Raw genomic sequence first — 15,094 nt, 5'->3', positions numbered from 1 at the left:
CATCTCATCTTTGTCACTAAGTTATACAGTATTTAACATCTAAACAATGAATGAATTGAAAGATTAGCGGTGAAATGGTCCTTTTAACTAACTTAATCCCAGTAGTCAGATGGTAACAAAACGTAGCACTTCTTCTGCTTCACTCCAAAGCATCTTGTAGTTCTACTTTCTCTCTGATTGTGTCAGGTGTCCCTAGCCCTGAGGGAAGCAGAGGAGAGGCTGAGGAGTTCGGAAGAGGACGAGCAGGGAGGAGCAGGAGGAGACCAGAGGGTTGAGGAGCTCCAAGAGGAGGTGCGGCGTTGGAGGCAGCTGGAGGAGGACCTGAAGACCGAGGTGGAGGAGGTGGCACATCTGCAGAGCCAGGTGGATGATCTGCAAAGCCAGCTAGACCATGAGAGGGAGGAGAAGGCTGCCCTGCTGAAAGCTGAGCTACTTGCAGCCAGAACCTCCTGGAACAGAGAGAAACAGCAGGAGATCTCCTCCCTGCAGGCCTTCCAGGAGGAGAAGCTGAAACAGGCGCAGAAGGATGTGCGGAAGGAGGCGAATGGGGAGGCGGAGCGCCAAAGGAAAGAGCTCCTTTTGCAGAAGGAAGCTGAGCTGCAGCAGGCTCTGAGGGACCGAGAGGAGCACTGGAAGAGGCAGGAGGATAGAAGGGGCAAGGAGGAGAGGAGGCAGGGCAGAGCGGAGGAACGGGAGGAGGTGCTCCAGGAGCTTAAGGCTGGGCTGAAGGAGGTGCAGTCTGTGCTCCTCAGAGGAGCCCACAAAGAGAAGGAGAACGGAGGAGAGGTGGAGGGGAGGAGGAGAGCCAGTGGGAGCGTCAGGGAACTCCTCATGTCTACCTGTAAAGACCTCCTCCTTAAAGCTGTAGCCCAGGCCAAGAAGGAGTGGAAGAAGGTGGCTGTCTCTCTCTTTCTCCTTCTCTCTCTCTCTCTCACATTCTACCGACAGTGTGATAACTAGTATCATTAGACTTTAGAGCCGTGACATGGAAGCAGGGGTTCTGTATTGTGTAAGACATTGATAGTTTAATCTCGAGGTGACTCTCTGACCCGGTCTGACTAATACTCGTTTCATGTTGTTCTCCAGATCAGTGAGGAGAGGCTTGGCCGGGTGCTGAAGGAAACTCAGGAGCGTCATGAGAAAGAACTCAACCAGATTCATAGTATGTTTCTTCTCAAGTCTTTTCTATTCACTGATGTACTGTGAATGGAATGTGGCAGACACTGTTATCCACAGAAACCCACTGTTATCCACAGAAACCCACTGTTATCCACAGAAACCCACTGTTATCCACAGAAACCCACTGTTATCCACAGAAACCCACTGTTGTCTACAGAAACCCACTGTTGTCTACAGAAACCCACTGTTGTCTACAGAAACCCACTGTTGTCTACAGAAACCCACTGTTGTCCACAGAAACCCACTGTTGTCCACAGAAACCCACTGTTGTCCACAGAAACCCACTGTTGTCCACAGAAACCCACTGTTGTCCACAGAAACCCACTGTTGTCCACAGAAACCCACTGTTGTCCACAGAAACCCACTGTTGTCCACAGAAACCCACTGTTATCCACAGAAACCCACTGTTATCCACAGAAACCTACAGTACAGTGTGTATATGATTCCATGCTGAATTTAAGTCCCAATTTGAGTGAGAGAGAAAAATAAAATAAACATTTTTGTTTAATGTTTTTCCACTTATTCAGGCTCCACTGCGCAGAAGATGGAAGAGGGTGGTTGTGGGAAGCAGTGTGCTGAGACTGTGTCTGAGCTGCAGAAGAAGAGTCGGGACCTCCAGAGGCATCTAGAGAAGGCCTGCAGACAGCTACAGATGACCGTCAAGGACCACAAGGCCTCAATGCAGTGCCTCAAAGGTAACAAACTCCCTGTTGAATCCCAAATCTACCCTTTGCTCCTATTCCTTAGGCCAGTGGTTCTTCATCCTGGACTTGGGGACTAAAAGGGGTGTACATTTTTTTGTTTTTGCCCTAACGCTACACCGCTGATTCAAATGACCAACGTATTATAAAGTTTTGATTATTTGAATCAGCTCTGTAGGGCTATGGGTAAAAACCGAAAGGTGCACCCCTAAAGGGCCTCGGGACCAAGTTTGGGAAACGCTGCCTTGGGTACATAGGAGGCGTCTACAGATCTAACAGGACTCGATAGGTGTACACTATTTGGAAATTCTTTCACCTAGCCTGTCAAAGAGAAAAGGAGAAATATGACCATGTTGCTTACATCATTCAGATCTGAAAGAGTTGGTTTGACGTGCCCAGGTTGTAGGAGCTAGGGGGTGAACTACTAGAATGGCCATGACGGTCATTCTGAACGTTTTTGATATTTCCATTGATATTCCATAATAACTGGCTAAATAAATGCATTTATTATGTTAAAATAGGTCCTAAGAAACCTCTGGAAACCAAATGTGTATTCCAATCAGTCAGAAAATGTATTGATTTGATCCAGAAGCGCGTAGACTGTAACTATTAAAATAAGACGGTAGTGTATTTTCGGGCTGTAAGACAACAGATGCTCCTACTAAAATATATTGAAACTAATAATAATGATATTAGTTGTGGTCTAACGACAACATTTAAATTGACACTAGTGTGATGGGAGACAATCTAATCAAATAGAGAATGAAGAGACTGATGAACAGAGATGGGAGCTGCGCTAAGCAAGTAGCACTTCTTCCATATCGTCCTACAGAGGTCCCCGCAGGCCAGACGTTCTGATTGCTATACCCTATCTGAAAGAGACGATTCCAAGGTTTCTAATGAACCTATTTTATTTACCAAACAACTCTACAAATTGTTTGGATGGTCTCTGTCAAATATCTCATTGTTAAAATACCCGAGTCTGTACTGGCGACAATCGGCAATAGCCACTTGGGGAAAAAATATCCTTTCTGTTATATTCCATTATAGTCTTACTGTAAAATATGTATATGTGTTTACTGTGGTAGGGCAGGGGTATATAAGCCTGTGATGACTGCTAAATCAATAAGTTAATTTCATTAGCATGGAGCAGCTATAGCCTCTGATATTAAGTACAGATGAATACAACCAAAACATGCTATTCGGTTCTTTTTGAATTCTTTTTTATTGTTTTAATGTTTTTTATGACCTATTCTAAACAAACTATTAATGGATTTCTATGTGATTGTGTATATTAAATGGATTTATTAGACTGGCGGCTATTTGTACTCGTCGAGGCCCGGCTATTCGTCATATTTAGAAAAAGCCAGGCACTGGTGGGTTCAAGGTTTTTATTGAAATTAAGTTATTGAAATGACAAAATTGAAAACTGTCAAATTGACCGTTTTGGCGGTTCTAGTGTTAAGGCTCACAAAAAGGATTGCATCAAGTGATAAATTGATCATCGATTGCCTGAGTGTGAGTCTAATTCCGTGTCCTTCCTTGCCCCCGACCCTGCCTGCCCACCCACCTCCCTCCCTCCCTCTATTTGTAGATGAGCATGAGGTGGCCCTACGGAAAGAGAAAAAGGACAACCTGGAGAAACTTGAAGAATTGAAAAGCTCTGCAGCCAAAGAATCCTCTGTGTACGTAAACAATATTTATTTTTTTGTTGACTCATCCATAATGAATATCTCTAGTCGGATGCGAAGTCACTGGTAACCAAATGAATATTTCTAAATGAATAAATGTCCACTGCAGGGGTTCAGACATGGAGCAGAGTCTCCATGCTGGCCTTGAAGAGATGAGGGAGCAGTACATGACGGCTGTTGAGAAAATCAGAGGTGAGTGAAATAAACGTACTACTTTAGCTACAAAAGGCTGTAAGGAAACCCACCACAGTTGAAGTGTGAATGGTCTTAGACGACAGACATGCTGCAGGTCTCTCCTTATGTACCATGATGTTTCATTCTCCAGGTGACATGCTGCAGGTCTCCTTATGTACCATGATGTTTCATTTGACCAGGTGACATGCTGCAGGTCTCCTTATGTACCATGATGTTTCATTTGACCAGGTGACATGCTGCAGGTCTCTCCTTATGTACCATGATGTTTCATTTGACCAGGTGACATGCTGCAGGTCTCTCCTTATGTACCGTGATGTTTCATTCTCCAGGTGACATGCTGCAGGTCTCCTTATGTACCATGATGTTTCATTTGACCAGGTGACATGCTGCAGGTCTCTCCTTATGTACCGTGATGTTTCATTTGACCAGGTGACATGCTGCAGGTCTCTCCTTATGTACCATGATGTTTCATTCTCCAGGTGACATGCTGCAGGTCTCTCCTTATGTACCATGATGTTTCATTCTCCAGGTGACATGCTGCAGGTCTCTCCTTATGTACCGTGATGTTTCATTTGACCAGGTGACATGCTGCAGGTCTCTCCTTATGTACCGTGATGTTTCATTTGACCAGGTGACATGCTGCAGGTCTCTCCTTATGTACCGTGATGTTTCATTTGACCAGGTGACATGCTGCAGGTCTCTCCTTATGTACCGTGATGTTTCATTTGACCAGGTGACATGCTGCAGGTCTCTCCTTATGTACCGTGATGTTTCATTTGACCAGGTGACATGCTGCAGGTCTCACCTTATGTACCGTGATGTTTCATTTGACCAGGTGACATGCTGCAGGTCTCACCTTATGTACCGTGATGTTTCATTTGACCAGGTGACATTCTGCAGGTCTCTCCTTATGTACCATGATGTTTCATTCTCCAGGTGACATGTTGCAGGTCTCTCCTTATGTACCATGATGTTTCATTCTCCAGGTGACATGCTGCAGGTCTCTCCTTATGTACCATGATGTTTCTTTGACCAGGTGACATGCTGCAGGTCTCTCCTTATGTACCATGATGTTTCATTCTCCAGGTGACATGCTGCAGGTCTCTCCTTATGTACCATGATGTTTCATTCTCCAGGTGACATGCTGCAGGTCTCTCCTTATGTACCATGATGTTTCATTCTCCAGGTGACATGCTGCAGGTCTCTCCTTATGTACCGTGATGTTTCATTTGACCAGGTGACATGCTGCAGGTCTCTCCTTATGTACCATGATGTTTCATTCTCCAGGTGACATGCTGCAGGTCTCTCCTTATGTACCGTGATGTTTCATTTGACCAGGTGACATGCTGCAGGTCTCTCCTTATGTACCGTGATGTTTCATTTGACCAGGTGACATGCTGCAGGTCTCTCCTTATGTACCATGATGTTTCATTCTCCAGGTGACATGCTGCAGGTCTCCTTATGTACCATGATGTTTCATTCTCCAGGTGACATGCTGCAGGTCTCTCCTTATGTACCGTGATGTTTCATTTGACCAGGTGACATGCTGCAGGTCTCTCCTTATGTACCGTGATGTTTCATTTGACCAGGTGACATGCTGCAGGTCTCTCCTTATGTACCGTGATGTTTCATTCTCCAGGTGACATGCTGCAGGTCTCTCCTTATGTACCGTGATGTTTCATTCTCCAGGTGACATGCTGCAGGTCTCTCCTTATGTACCGTGATGTTTCATTCTCCAGGTGACATGCTGCAGGTCTCTCCTTATGTACCGTGATGTTTCATTCTCCAGGTGACATGCTACAGGTCTCTCCTTATGTACCGTGATGTTTCATTTGACCAGGTGACATGCTGCAGGTCTCTCCTTATGTACCGTGATGTTTCATTCTCCAGGTGACATGCTGCAGGTCTCCTTATGTACCATGATGTTTCATTTGACCAGGTGACATGCTGCAGGTCTCTCCTTATGTACTGTGATGTTTCATTTGACCAGGTGACATGCTGCGCTACCTCAAGGAGAGTAAGGAGCGAGCAGCGGAGATGATCCGTGTGGAGGTGCTGAGAGAGAGGCAGGACACAGCCAGGAAGATGAGACGCTACTACCTCACCTGTCTACAGGAACTTCTAGAGGACGGGGGGCAGGCCACAGGGTATGCTGCATACACCTGCATACACCTGTCCAATCCTCTCAGATCTGTACTAGTGCCCAGGGGGTAGCGGTTGATTTGGGATTAAAGGTTTATAGTAAGGCTAAGTGTATCCTCCCTTTTCTTTCCTTCCCCTTCAGGGCTGAGAAGAAAATTATTCACGCTGCGAGTAAGCTGGCAGCCATGGCCAAAGTGTTGGAGACCCCTACCAAGAGGAAAACGGGAAAGAGCCACAGCTTACCGGGTAAGACCGTGTTGATTTTAATATAAGATGAAAATAAATAGGGTACAGGATCGTCAAATGGAATCGTCCTTCTAGGGAGTTTGTGACAACTGTTGATGTAAAAAAAAAAAAAAAAATCTGATTTGATTGTTCCAAATGATCTCTTGTATCAACAGGCTCATCATCAAAGACAGAGGCCGCTACTGACAAGCATCCAGGCAACGCTTCAGGTTCCCCTTCTAATAAAACCCAATGTCCAGCTAGCCACTTCCCTGAGATCACCATGTCCAGTGGTGATGAGGGGAGGATCCTGAAGGCCAAGACGTACTCTGACCCTGACTCCAAAACCACCTCGGCTGCAGTCAACACCACATGGAATACTAGGCCTGTGAGTAAACCCACCCACCTGAACCTCCTGACCAATGGAAAGGAGAACGGAGCCCCTGCAAACATGCTTGGGAAACCCCATGTCTCTTCAGGACTTTTCCTCTCACTTCCTCCTCACAAATTCTCTCATCAAATTGGTAAAACCTCCCTCGACTGTTACCGTGGTGATTTTACTAACGTTACTCTGAGGACCCAGACCAGCAGGGAGCTGTACCTGCAGGGGGCGGAGTCGGGGAGATCAGACGATGACAACTTCCTGTGTCACCGTAGTAACGCTAAACCCTTCCTGGTCCAGGAGGAGCTTCCCGTTAGAGACGAAGGAGGATCGAGCGATTGGAGTTTGTCCAGTAATGGGTCCCAAGATGGCCGCCACGTCCTCGCAGTTTCCTCTCACCCAGGCAGACAAATGGAAACTGTGAAACCGTTCCCTTTGCGTGGATCTTCTTCAGCTGATGACCTGGGTGATTTCGATAACCTCGCCACTGACAACTCTGACGTGACGGTTTACAAAGACTTTGTCAATGTTCAGTCTTGCGCCAAATCCTCGACTTTCCCCAGTGTCCCGCCTCAGACCAAAGCTTTAACTCGGTCTGTCCCCACTATGAAGACTGGTAGTAGTAGATCGGGTCACAGAGAGCCTGTCCCTGGCTCTGAGGGGGACTGGCAGAATCAGAACCAGCTCCAGAACAGGCTGTGTTCCACGAGTCTGTTCTCTGAGCTGAAGCGGAGTCAACAGCAGGAGGGTGGTTCTGACGGTCCATTCTCTCATCGGAAATAAGAGCTAACAGTCCTAAGACTCTGTATGACCCTGTTCTTATAAAGGGAGGAAATGGAGCAAGTGGAGATTTCAGTGAGTCTTGAATTTTGTATTTTAGCTTTACATTAATATTTGAGTCATTTAGCAGACGCTCTTATCCAGAGTGACTTACAGGAGCAGTTAGGTTTAAGTGACTTGCTCAAGGGCACATCGACAGATTTTTCACCTCGTCGGCTCGGCGATTGGAACGGTCTTAACCGCTAGGCTACCTACCGCCCCACATGATATGATGTGGGAAATGACTGAGGTAATCATTACGCCGAGGTAATTCTAAATTGCCACAAACGTGTACAAGTAAACCTCGTGTTCAAGTGTGTTAGGACCAATAGCAATCTTAGGTTGTGGTGTGCAGTGAATGTGCCTTCAAGAACGGATGGGCACGTAGTACAAGCCTTGTGTGACCCTGGCTTCTTTCTAGTCAACGATTTCCACGTTTCTAAAACGTTACACTTCTTCTGTCTTGTGTTCTTTTAATGGATTTTTATCTGTACTGAAGGATTTATTTTATTTTTGTTTTTTCTAAGTTAAACTTTTTTTTTTATATCAAGGTTGTGAGAGATGCTGTGCATGTAACAAAATACACTTCTTTATAATAAAAATGATGTTGCTTTTAAATGTAATTTATAATAACTTTTCGTTTAGATCTTAATGATGTGGACTATAATAAAAAAGGGTTCTATTAACTCATTAACAGTTCAAAGTCTCTATTTCCCAGACAAAAATGCCAATGAAAGGTGTATTGCACATCCTGGTGTCTTCGACATTCCACCACCCACGCCTACTATCAGTGGTTGGGGGGGGGAAGTACTCGATTCTCATACTTGAGTAAAAGAAACTTTCATAGAAAATGACTCGAGTGAAAGTCAACCAGTAAAATACTACTTGAGTAAAAATCTAAAAGTATTTGATACTTAAGTATCAAAAGTAAATGTAGTTACTAAAATATACTTTAGTATCAAAAGTAAAAGTATACATTTCAAATAGCTTTTCTATAAACTAAACCAGACATGATTAACAAACAAAGCATGTGTGTTTAGTGAGTCCGTCAGATCAGAGGCAGTAGGGATGACCAGGGATGTTCTCTTGATAAGTGTGTGAATTAGACAATTTTCTTGTCCTGCTACGCATTCAAAATGTACTTTTGGGTGTCAGGGAAAATATATGGAGTAAAAAGTAAATTTTCTTTAGGTATGTATTAAAGTAAAAGTTATATAAATAAAAAAGATAAATACCTAAAAAATTACTTACCCTCTACAGCAGGGGGTGGGCTATTCCAGTCCTCAGTGGCCTGATTGGTGTCATAGTTTTGCCCCAGCCCCAGATAACACACCTGACTCCAATAATCACGATATTCAGTTAAGAATGCAATTTGATTAATCAGATGTGTTTTTCTAGGGATGGAGAAAAAGTGTGACACCAATCAGGCCTTCGAGGACTGGAGTTGCCCACCCCTGCTGTACGGGATCGGTGTCCCTAAACCGGGACAGTTGTTGCTCAATATGCGATAATGTGACTAGAATGATGTTGTAAATGGCCAACTTTCCGGGATATAGACATGTCTTAAATGGGCAGAAAGCTTAAATTATTGTAAATCTAACTGCAGTGTCTAATTTACAGTAGCTATCACACACTTTTGATAGGCTTAAAGGGGTAATCTGTAGTTTCTACATCCATTTTTGGACTTATAAATTATATATCCATTGATTTCTTGAAGAATATAACTTAGAAATGCCTCGAGTTTAGTTCACCTGTCACACTCCATTAGAAACCCAAATATAAGCTTATTTTTCTCCAATGTTTGTAAACAATGTAAATGTTAACAAAGCACACTGTATAGCCTCAAAACATGATTAAAACTATCATGTTGATATCATGGATGGTCAGTCCTTCTTCCATCCATCTCTCTGTCTATTCATTTGAGAGGGGTTACATTTCTCCAGGTCCATCCATCAGCTTTTTACCAAAACAGAGGCGGGGCTAAACGTTTTATTATTGTTTCGTCTGTGGATTTGTCTTTTTAAACAGCTGCATATTATCGAGATATCAAAGAGTCACCAACTAAAAGGGAGACAATAGGCCTATAGCAAATGCAGCATATGGCATTCATTTTCCACATGTAAAGAGCACTTTTCAGTAGTGCTCAAAGCATGCCATTTCATGAGCGCAGCAATTATTTTCCCATCTTGAATCAACGAGCCCAATCAGTCCTCCATGACAACACAATCATAAACAACAGAGTAGGGCTGGCTAATTAGTCCTTCGTTTTGGGGTTATGCTCAGGTAAAACAATTTGTCTAATCTATACTTCCATATTTCCAAGTCCTGTTCTTGAAGATAAAGGGGAATAACATTTATTGGAATGACTGTGATTCTGATAGATTTTTAGTTTTTAATGTAAAGATATAATTTACTATTATATGTAGTAGACAGCAAAAGGGTTGGAAGAACATTGAATAGTCCTGCAGTGTACAGCTACACATCAGGCACAAGAGGCAGGCCACCGCCCGCAGCATCTCATTGTTAATGTAGTTGGAAGAGCACATGGTATTTTTGAAAAGCACATAATGAAAACGGTTGTTACACCTATGCGAAGGCTACCTACATGAAGTACTTTACATACATAACACATTCATAAGCAGTACATACTGTATATTTTGTGTTGTAGATATGTGCTAGTAGAGTAGTGGCCTGACGGCACACACTTAATATGTTGTGAAATGTAAACTAGTGTAACTGCCTTAATTTTGCTGGACACCAGGAAGAGTAGGTGCTGCCTTGGCAGGAACTAATGGGGATCCATAATAAACCCCCAGGAAGAGTAGCTGCTGCCTTGACAGGAACTAATGGGGATCCATAATAAACCCCCAGGAAGAGTAGCTGCTGCCTTGACAGGAACTAATGGGGATCCATAATAAACCCCCAGGAAGAGTAGCTGCTGCCTTGACAGGAACTAATGGGGATCCATAATAAACCCCCAGGAAGAGTAGCTGCTGCCTTGACAGGAACTAATGGGGATCCATAATAAACCCCCAGGAAGAGTAGCTGCTGCCTTGACAGGAACTAATGGGGATCCATAATAAACCCCCAGGAAGAGTAGCTGCTGCCTTGACAGGAACTAATGGGGATCCATAATAAACCCCCAGGAAGAGTAGCTGCTGCCTTGACAGGAACTAATGGGGATCCATAATAAACCCCCAGGAAGAGTAGCTGCTGCCTTGACAGGAACTAATGGGGATCCATAATAAACCCCCAGGAAGAGTAGCTGCTGCCTTGACAGGAACTAATGGGGATCCATAATAAACCCCCAGGAAGAGTAGCTGCTGCCTTGGCAGGAACTAATGGGGATCATTAATAAACCCCAGGAAGAGTAGCTGCTGCCTTGACAGGAACTAATGGGGATCATTAATAAATAGAAATACTAAACCGACACACTCAAACTACCTACCTGCCTATGTCAGAACAAACTTGATCATGATCCCGGTAACTCCAGCCTGCCTCTAGCTTTTCTAACTCTGTTAGCTGGCACCAGATGTATTTGTCGGACCAGTTGCAGTTTTCATTAAGAAATCTGAGCTGAAAAGACATTCATGTGAGCCAGAACATGTCAGCCTGATAAGTGTGTGAAGCGGTCATTTGTCCTTTCCTTTACCTTTTTGAACTGGATCATCATAACTGATTATTGGCATATCTGACTTCCTGGAACTGTCTCTCACCAGTGTTCTACTAATGGAGGATCGGGGATGATCTGGGGGGGCTTCAGCAAGGCTGGAATCGGACAGATATGTCTTTGTGAAGGATGCATGAAGGAAGCCACCATACAAGGTTGTCCTGGAAGAAAATGTGCTTCCTTCTGCTCTGACAATGTTCCCCAACTCTGAGAAGTGTTTTTTCCAGCAGGACAATGCTCCATGCCACACAGCCAGGTCAATCAAGGTGTGGATGGAGGACCACCAGATCAAGACCCTGTCATGGCCAGCCCAATCTCCAGACCTGAACCCCATTGAAAACCTCTGGAATGTGATCAAGAGGAAGATGGATGGTCACAAGCCATCAAACAAAGCAGAGCTGCTTGAATTTCTGCGCCAGGTGTGGCATAAAGTCACCCAACATCACTGTGAAAGACTGGTGGAGAGCATGCCAAGACACATGAAAGCTGGGATTTGAAAATCAGGGTTATTCTGAACTCTTCCTAAGTTAAAATATTACTATTGTGTTATTTAAAAATGAATATGAACCTTATTTTCTTTGCATTATTCGAGGTCTTACAACACTGCATCTTTTTGTCGTTTTCTGCAAATACATGCTCTAAATGACTATTTTTATTTATGGAATTGGGGAGAAATGTTGTCAGTAGTTTATAAAATAAAACAAAAATGTTCATTTTACCAAACGACATACATATAAAAAGTCAAAGGTTTTAGAACCCCTACTCATTAAAGGGTTTTTCTTTATTTTTACTATTTTCTACATTGTAGAATAATAGTGAAGACATCAAAACTATAACATAACTCATGTGGGAACCAAAAAAGCATTATTAAACAAATCAAAATATATTTTATAGTTGAGATTCTTCAAATAGCCACCCTTTGCCTTGATGACAGCTTTGCACACTCTTGGCATTCTCTCAACCAGCTTCATGAGGTAGTCACCTGGAATGCATTTCAATTAACAGGTGTGCCTTAAAAGTTCATTTGTGGAATTTCTTTCCTTAATGCGTTTGAGCCAATCAGTTGTGTTTGTGACAAAGTTGGGGGGGGGGTATACAGAAGATAGCCCTATTTGGTAAAAGACCAAGTCCATATTACGGCAAGAACAGCTCAAGTAAGCAAATAGATACGATAATCCATCATTACTTTAAGACATGAAGGTCAGTCAATGCGTAACATTTCAAGAACTTTTAAAGTTTCCTCAAGTGCAAAAACCATCAAGCGCTATGATGAAACTGTCTCCCATGAGGACCACCACAGGAAAGGAAGAACCAGAGTTACCTCTGCTCTAGAGGATAAGTTCATTAGAGTTACCAGCCTCACAAATTGCAACACAAATAAATGCTTCACAGAGTTCAAGTAGCAGACACATCTCAACATCAACTTTTCAGAGAAACCACTACCAAAGGACACCAATAAGAAGAAGAGACTTGCTTGGGCCAAGAAACATGAGCAATGGACATTAGACCAGTGGAAATTTGTCCTTTGGTCTGGAGTCCAAATTGGAAAGTTTGGTTCCAACCGCCGTGTCTCTGTGAGACGCGATGTAAGTGAACGGATGATCTCCGCATGTGTATTTCCCACCGTAAAGCATGGAGGAGGAGGTGTTATGGTGTGGGGGTGCTTTGCTGGTGACACTGTCTGATTTATTTAGAATTCAAGGCACACTTAACTAGCATGGCTACCACAGTATTCTACAGCGATACACCATCCCATCTGGTTTGGCCTTAGTGGGACTATAATTTGTTTTTCAACAGGACAATGACCCAACACACCTCCAGGCTGTGTAAGGGCTATTTGACCAAGAAGGAGAGTGATGGAGTGCTGCATCAGATGACCTGGCTTCCACAATCCCCCGACCTCTACCAAATTGAGATGGTTTGGGATGTGAAGGAAAAGCAGCCAATAAGTGCTCAGCAAATGTGGCAACTCCTTCAAGACTGTTGGAAAAGCATTCCAGCTGAAGCTGGTTGAGAGGATGCCAAGTGTGCAAAGCTGTCATCAAGGCAAAGGGTGGCTATTTTGAAGAATCTCAAAAACAAATCAAAGTACATTTTATATAACACTTACTACATGATTCCATATGTGTTATTTCATAGTTTTGATGTCTTCATTATTGTTTTACAATGTAGAAAATAGTAAAAAATAAAGAAAAACCCTTGAATGAGTAGGTGTTCTAAAACTTTTGACCGGTAGTCAAAATATATTTTTATATGCATTTCAATTAACAGGTGTGCCTTTAATTTAATTTGTGGAATTGAATTTCTTTACTTTTTAATGTGTTTGAGCCAATCAGTTGTGTTGTGACAAGGTAGGGGTGGTATACAGAAGATAGCCCTATTTGGTAAAAGTACATATTTAAGAGTATTTTTCTAACTGCACATTTTGCATTGATCTGTATTATATCAATGAGGCTCTACTATGCTACTCTACTAAATCAGGCTCTACTATGCTGCTCTACTGTCTACTGAATCAGGCTCTACTATGCTACTCTACTGAATCAGGCTCTACTATGCTACTCTACTGAATCAGGCTCTACTATGTTACTCTACTGAATCAGGCTCTACTATCTACTGAATCAGGCTCTACTATCTACTGAATCAGGCTCTACTATGTTCCTCTACTGTCTACTGAATCAGGCTCTACTATCTACTGAATCAGGCTCTACTATGCTCCTCTACTATCTACTGAATCAGGCTCTACTATCTACTGAATCAGGCTCTACTATGCTACTCTACTGAATCAGGCTCTACTATCTACTGAATCAGGCTCTACTATGCTCCTCTACTGTCTACTGAATCAGGCTCTACTATCTACTGAATCAGGCTCTACTATGCTCCTCTACTATCTACTGAATCAGGCTCTACTATCTACTGAATCAGGCTCTACTATGTTCCTCTACTATCTACTGAATCAGGCTCTACTATGCTGCTCTACTGTCTACTGAATCAGGCTCTACTATCTACTGAATCAGGCTCTACTATGCTGCTCTACTGTCTACTGAATCAGGCTCTACTATGTTCCTCTACTATCTACTGAATCAGGCTCTACTATGCTACTCTACTGAATCAGGCTCTACTATCTACTGAATCAGGCTCTACTATCTACTGAATCAGGCTCTACTATCTACTGAATCAGGCTCTACTATCTACTGAATCAGGCTCTACTATGCTCCTCTACTGTCTACTGAATCAGGCTCTACTATGTTCCTCTACTATCTACTGAATCAGGCTCTACTATGCTGATCTACTATCTACTGAATCAGGCTCTACTATGCTCCTCTACTATCTACTGAATCAGGCTCTACTATCTACTGAATCAGGCTCTACTATGCTCCTCTACTATCTACTGAATCAGGCTCTACTATGCTCCTCTACTGTCTACTGAATCAGGCTCTACTATCTACTGAATCAGGCTCTACTATGCTGCTCTACTATCTACTGAATCAGGCTCTACTATGCTCCTCTACTATCTACTGAATCAGGCTCTACTATCTACTGAATCAGGCTCTACTATGCTCCTCTACTGTCTACTGAATCAGGCTCTACTATCTACTGAATCAGGCTCTACTATGCTGCTCTACTATCTACTGAATCAGGCTCTACTATGCTCCTCTACTATCTACTGAATCAGGCTCTACTATGTTCCTCTACTATCTACTGAATCAGGCTCTACTATGTTCCTCTACTATCTACTGAATCAGGCTCTACTATGCTCCTCTACTATCTACTGAATCAGGCTCTATTATGTTCCTCTACGATCTACTGAATCAGGCTCTATTATGTTCCTCTACGATCTACTGAATCAGGCTCTATTATGTTCCTCTACGATCTACTGAATCAGGCTCTATTATGGTCCTCTACTATCTACTGAATCAGGCTCTATTATGTTCCTCTACGATCTACTGAATCAGGCTCTATTATGTTCCTCTACGATCTACTGAATCAGGCTCTATTATGTTCCTCTACAATCTACTGAATCAGGCTCTACTATGCTCCTCTACTATCTACTGAATCAGGCTCTATTATGTTCCTCTACGATCTACTGAAT

The 15,094-nt window shown here is 43.1% G+C and overlaps 1 protein-coding gene across 1 annotated transcript in view; it reads left to right on the top strand.

Moving 5' to 3' along the window:
• The window catches only part of cep152 (centrosomal protein 152), a 42,147-nt gene extending 32,937 nt beyond the window's left edge, over positions 1-9,210 (top strand). The window contains exons 23-30 of the mRNA XM_071405277.1: positions 187-894; positions 1,087-1,162; positions 1,707-1,874; positions 3,475-3,565; positions 3,681-3,763; positions 5,757-5,913; positions 6,051-6,154; positions 6,310-9,210. Coding sequence (XP_071261378.1) covers positions 187-894; positions 1,087-1,162; positions 1,707-1,874; positions 3,475-3,565; positions 3,681-3,763; positions 5,757-5,913; positions 6,051-6,154; positions 6,310-7,298 — 2,376 coding nt within the window. The 3' untranslated portion in view covers positions 7,299-9,210. The remainder of the gene's footprint in view (positions 1-186; positions 895-1,086; positions 1,163-1,706; positions 1,875-3,474; positions 3,566-3,680; positions 3,764-5,756; positions 5,914-6,050; positions 6,155-6,309) is intronic.
• The last annotated feature ends 5,884 nt before the right edge of the window (positions 9,211-15,094 follow it).

This window comes from Salvelinus alpinus, chromosome 6 (genome assembly GCF_045679555.1).
Source record: "Salvelinus alpinus chromosome 6, SLU_Salpinus.1, whole genome shotgun sequence".
Taxonomy (NCBI): Eukaryota; Metazoa; Chordata; class Actinopteri; order Salmoniformes; family Salmonidae; genus Salvelinus; species Salvelinus alpinus.
Note: the sequence above shows the minus strand (reverse complement) of the source record. Positions and strands in the feature narration are given on the sequence as shown.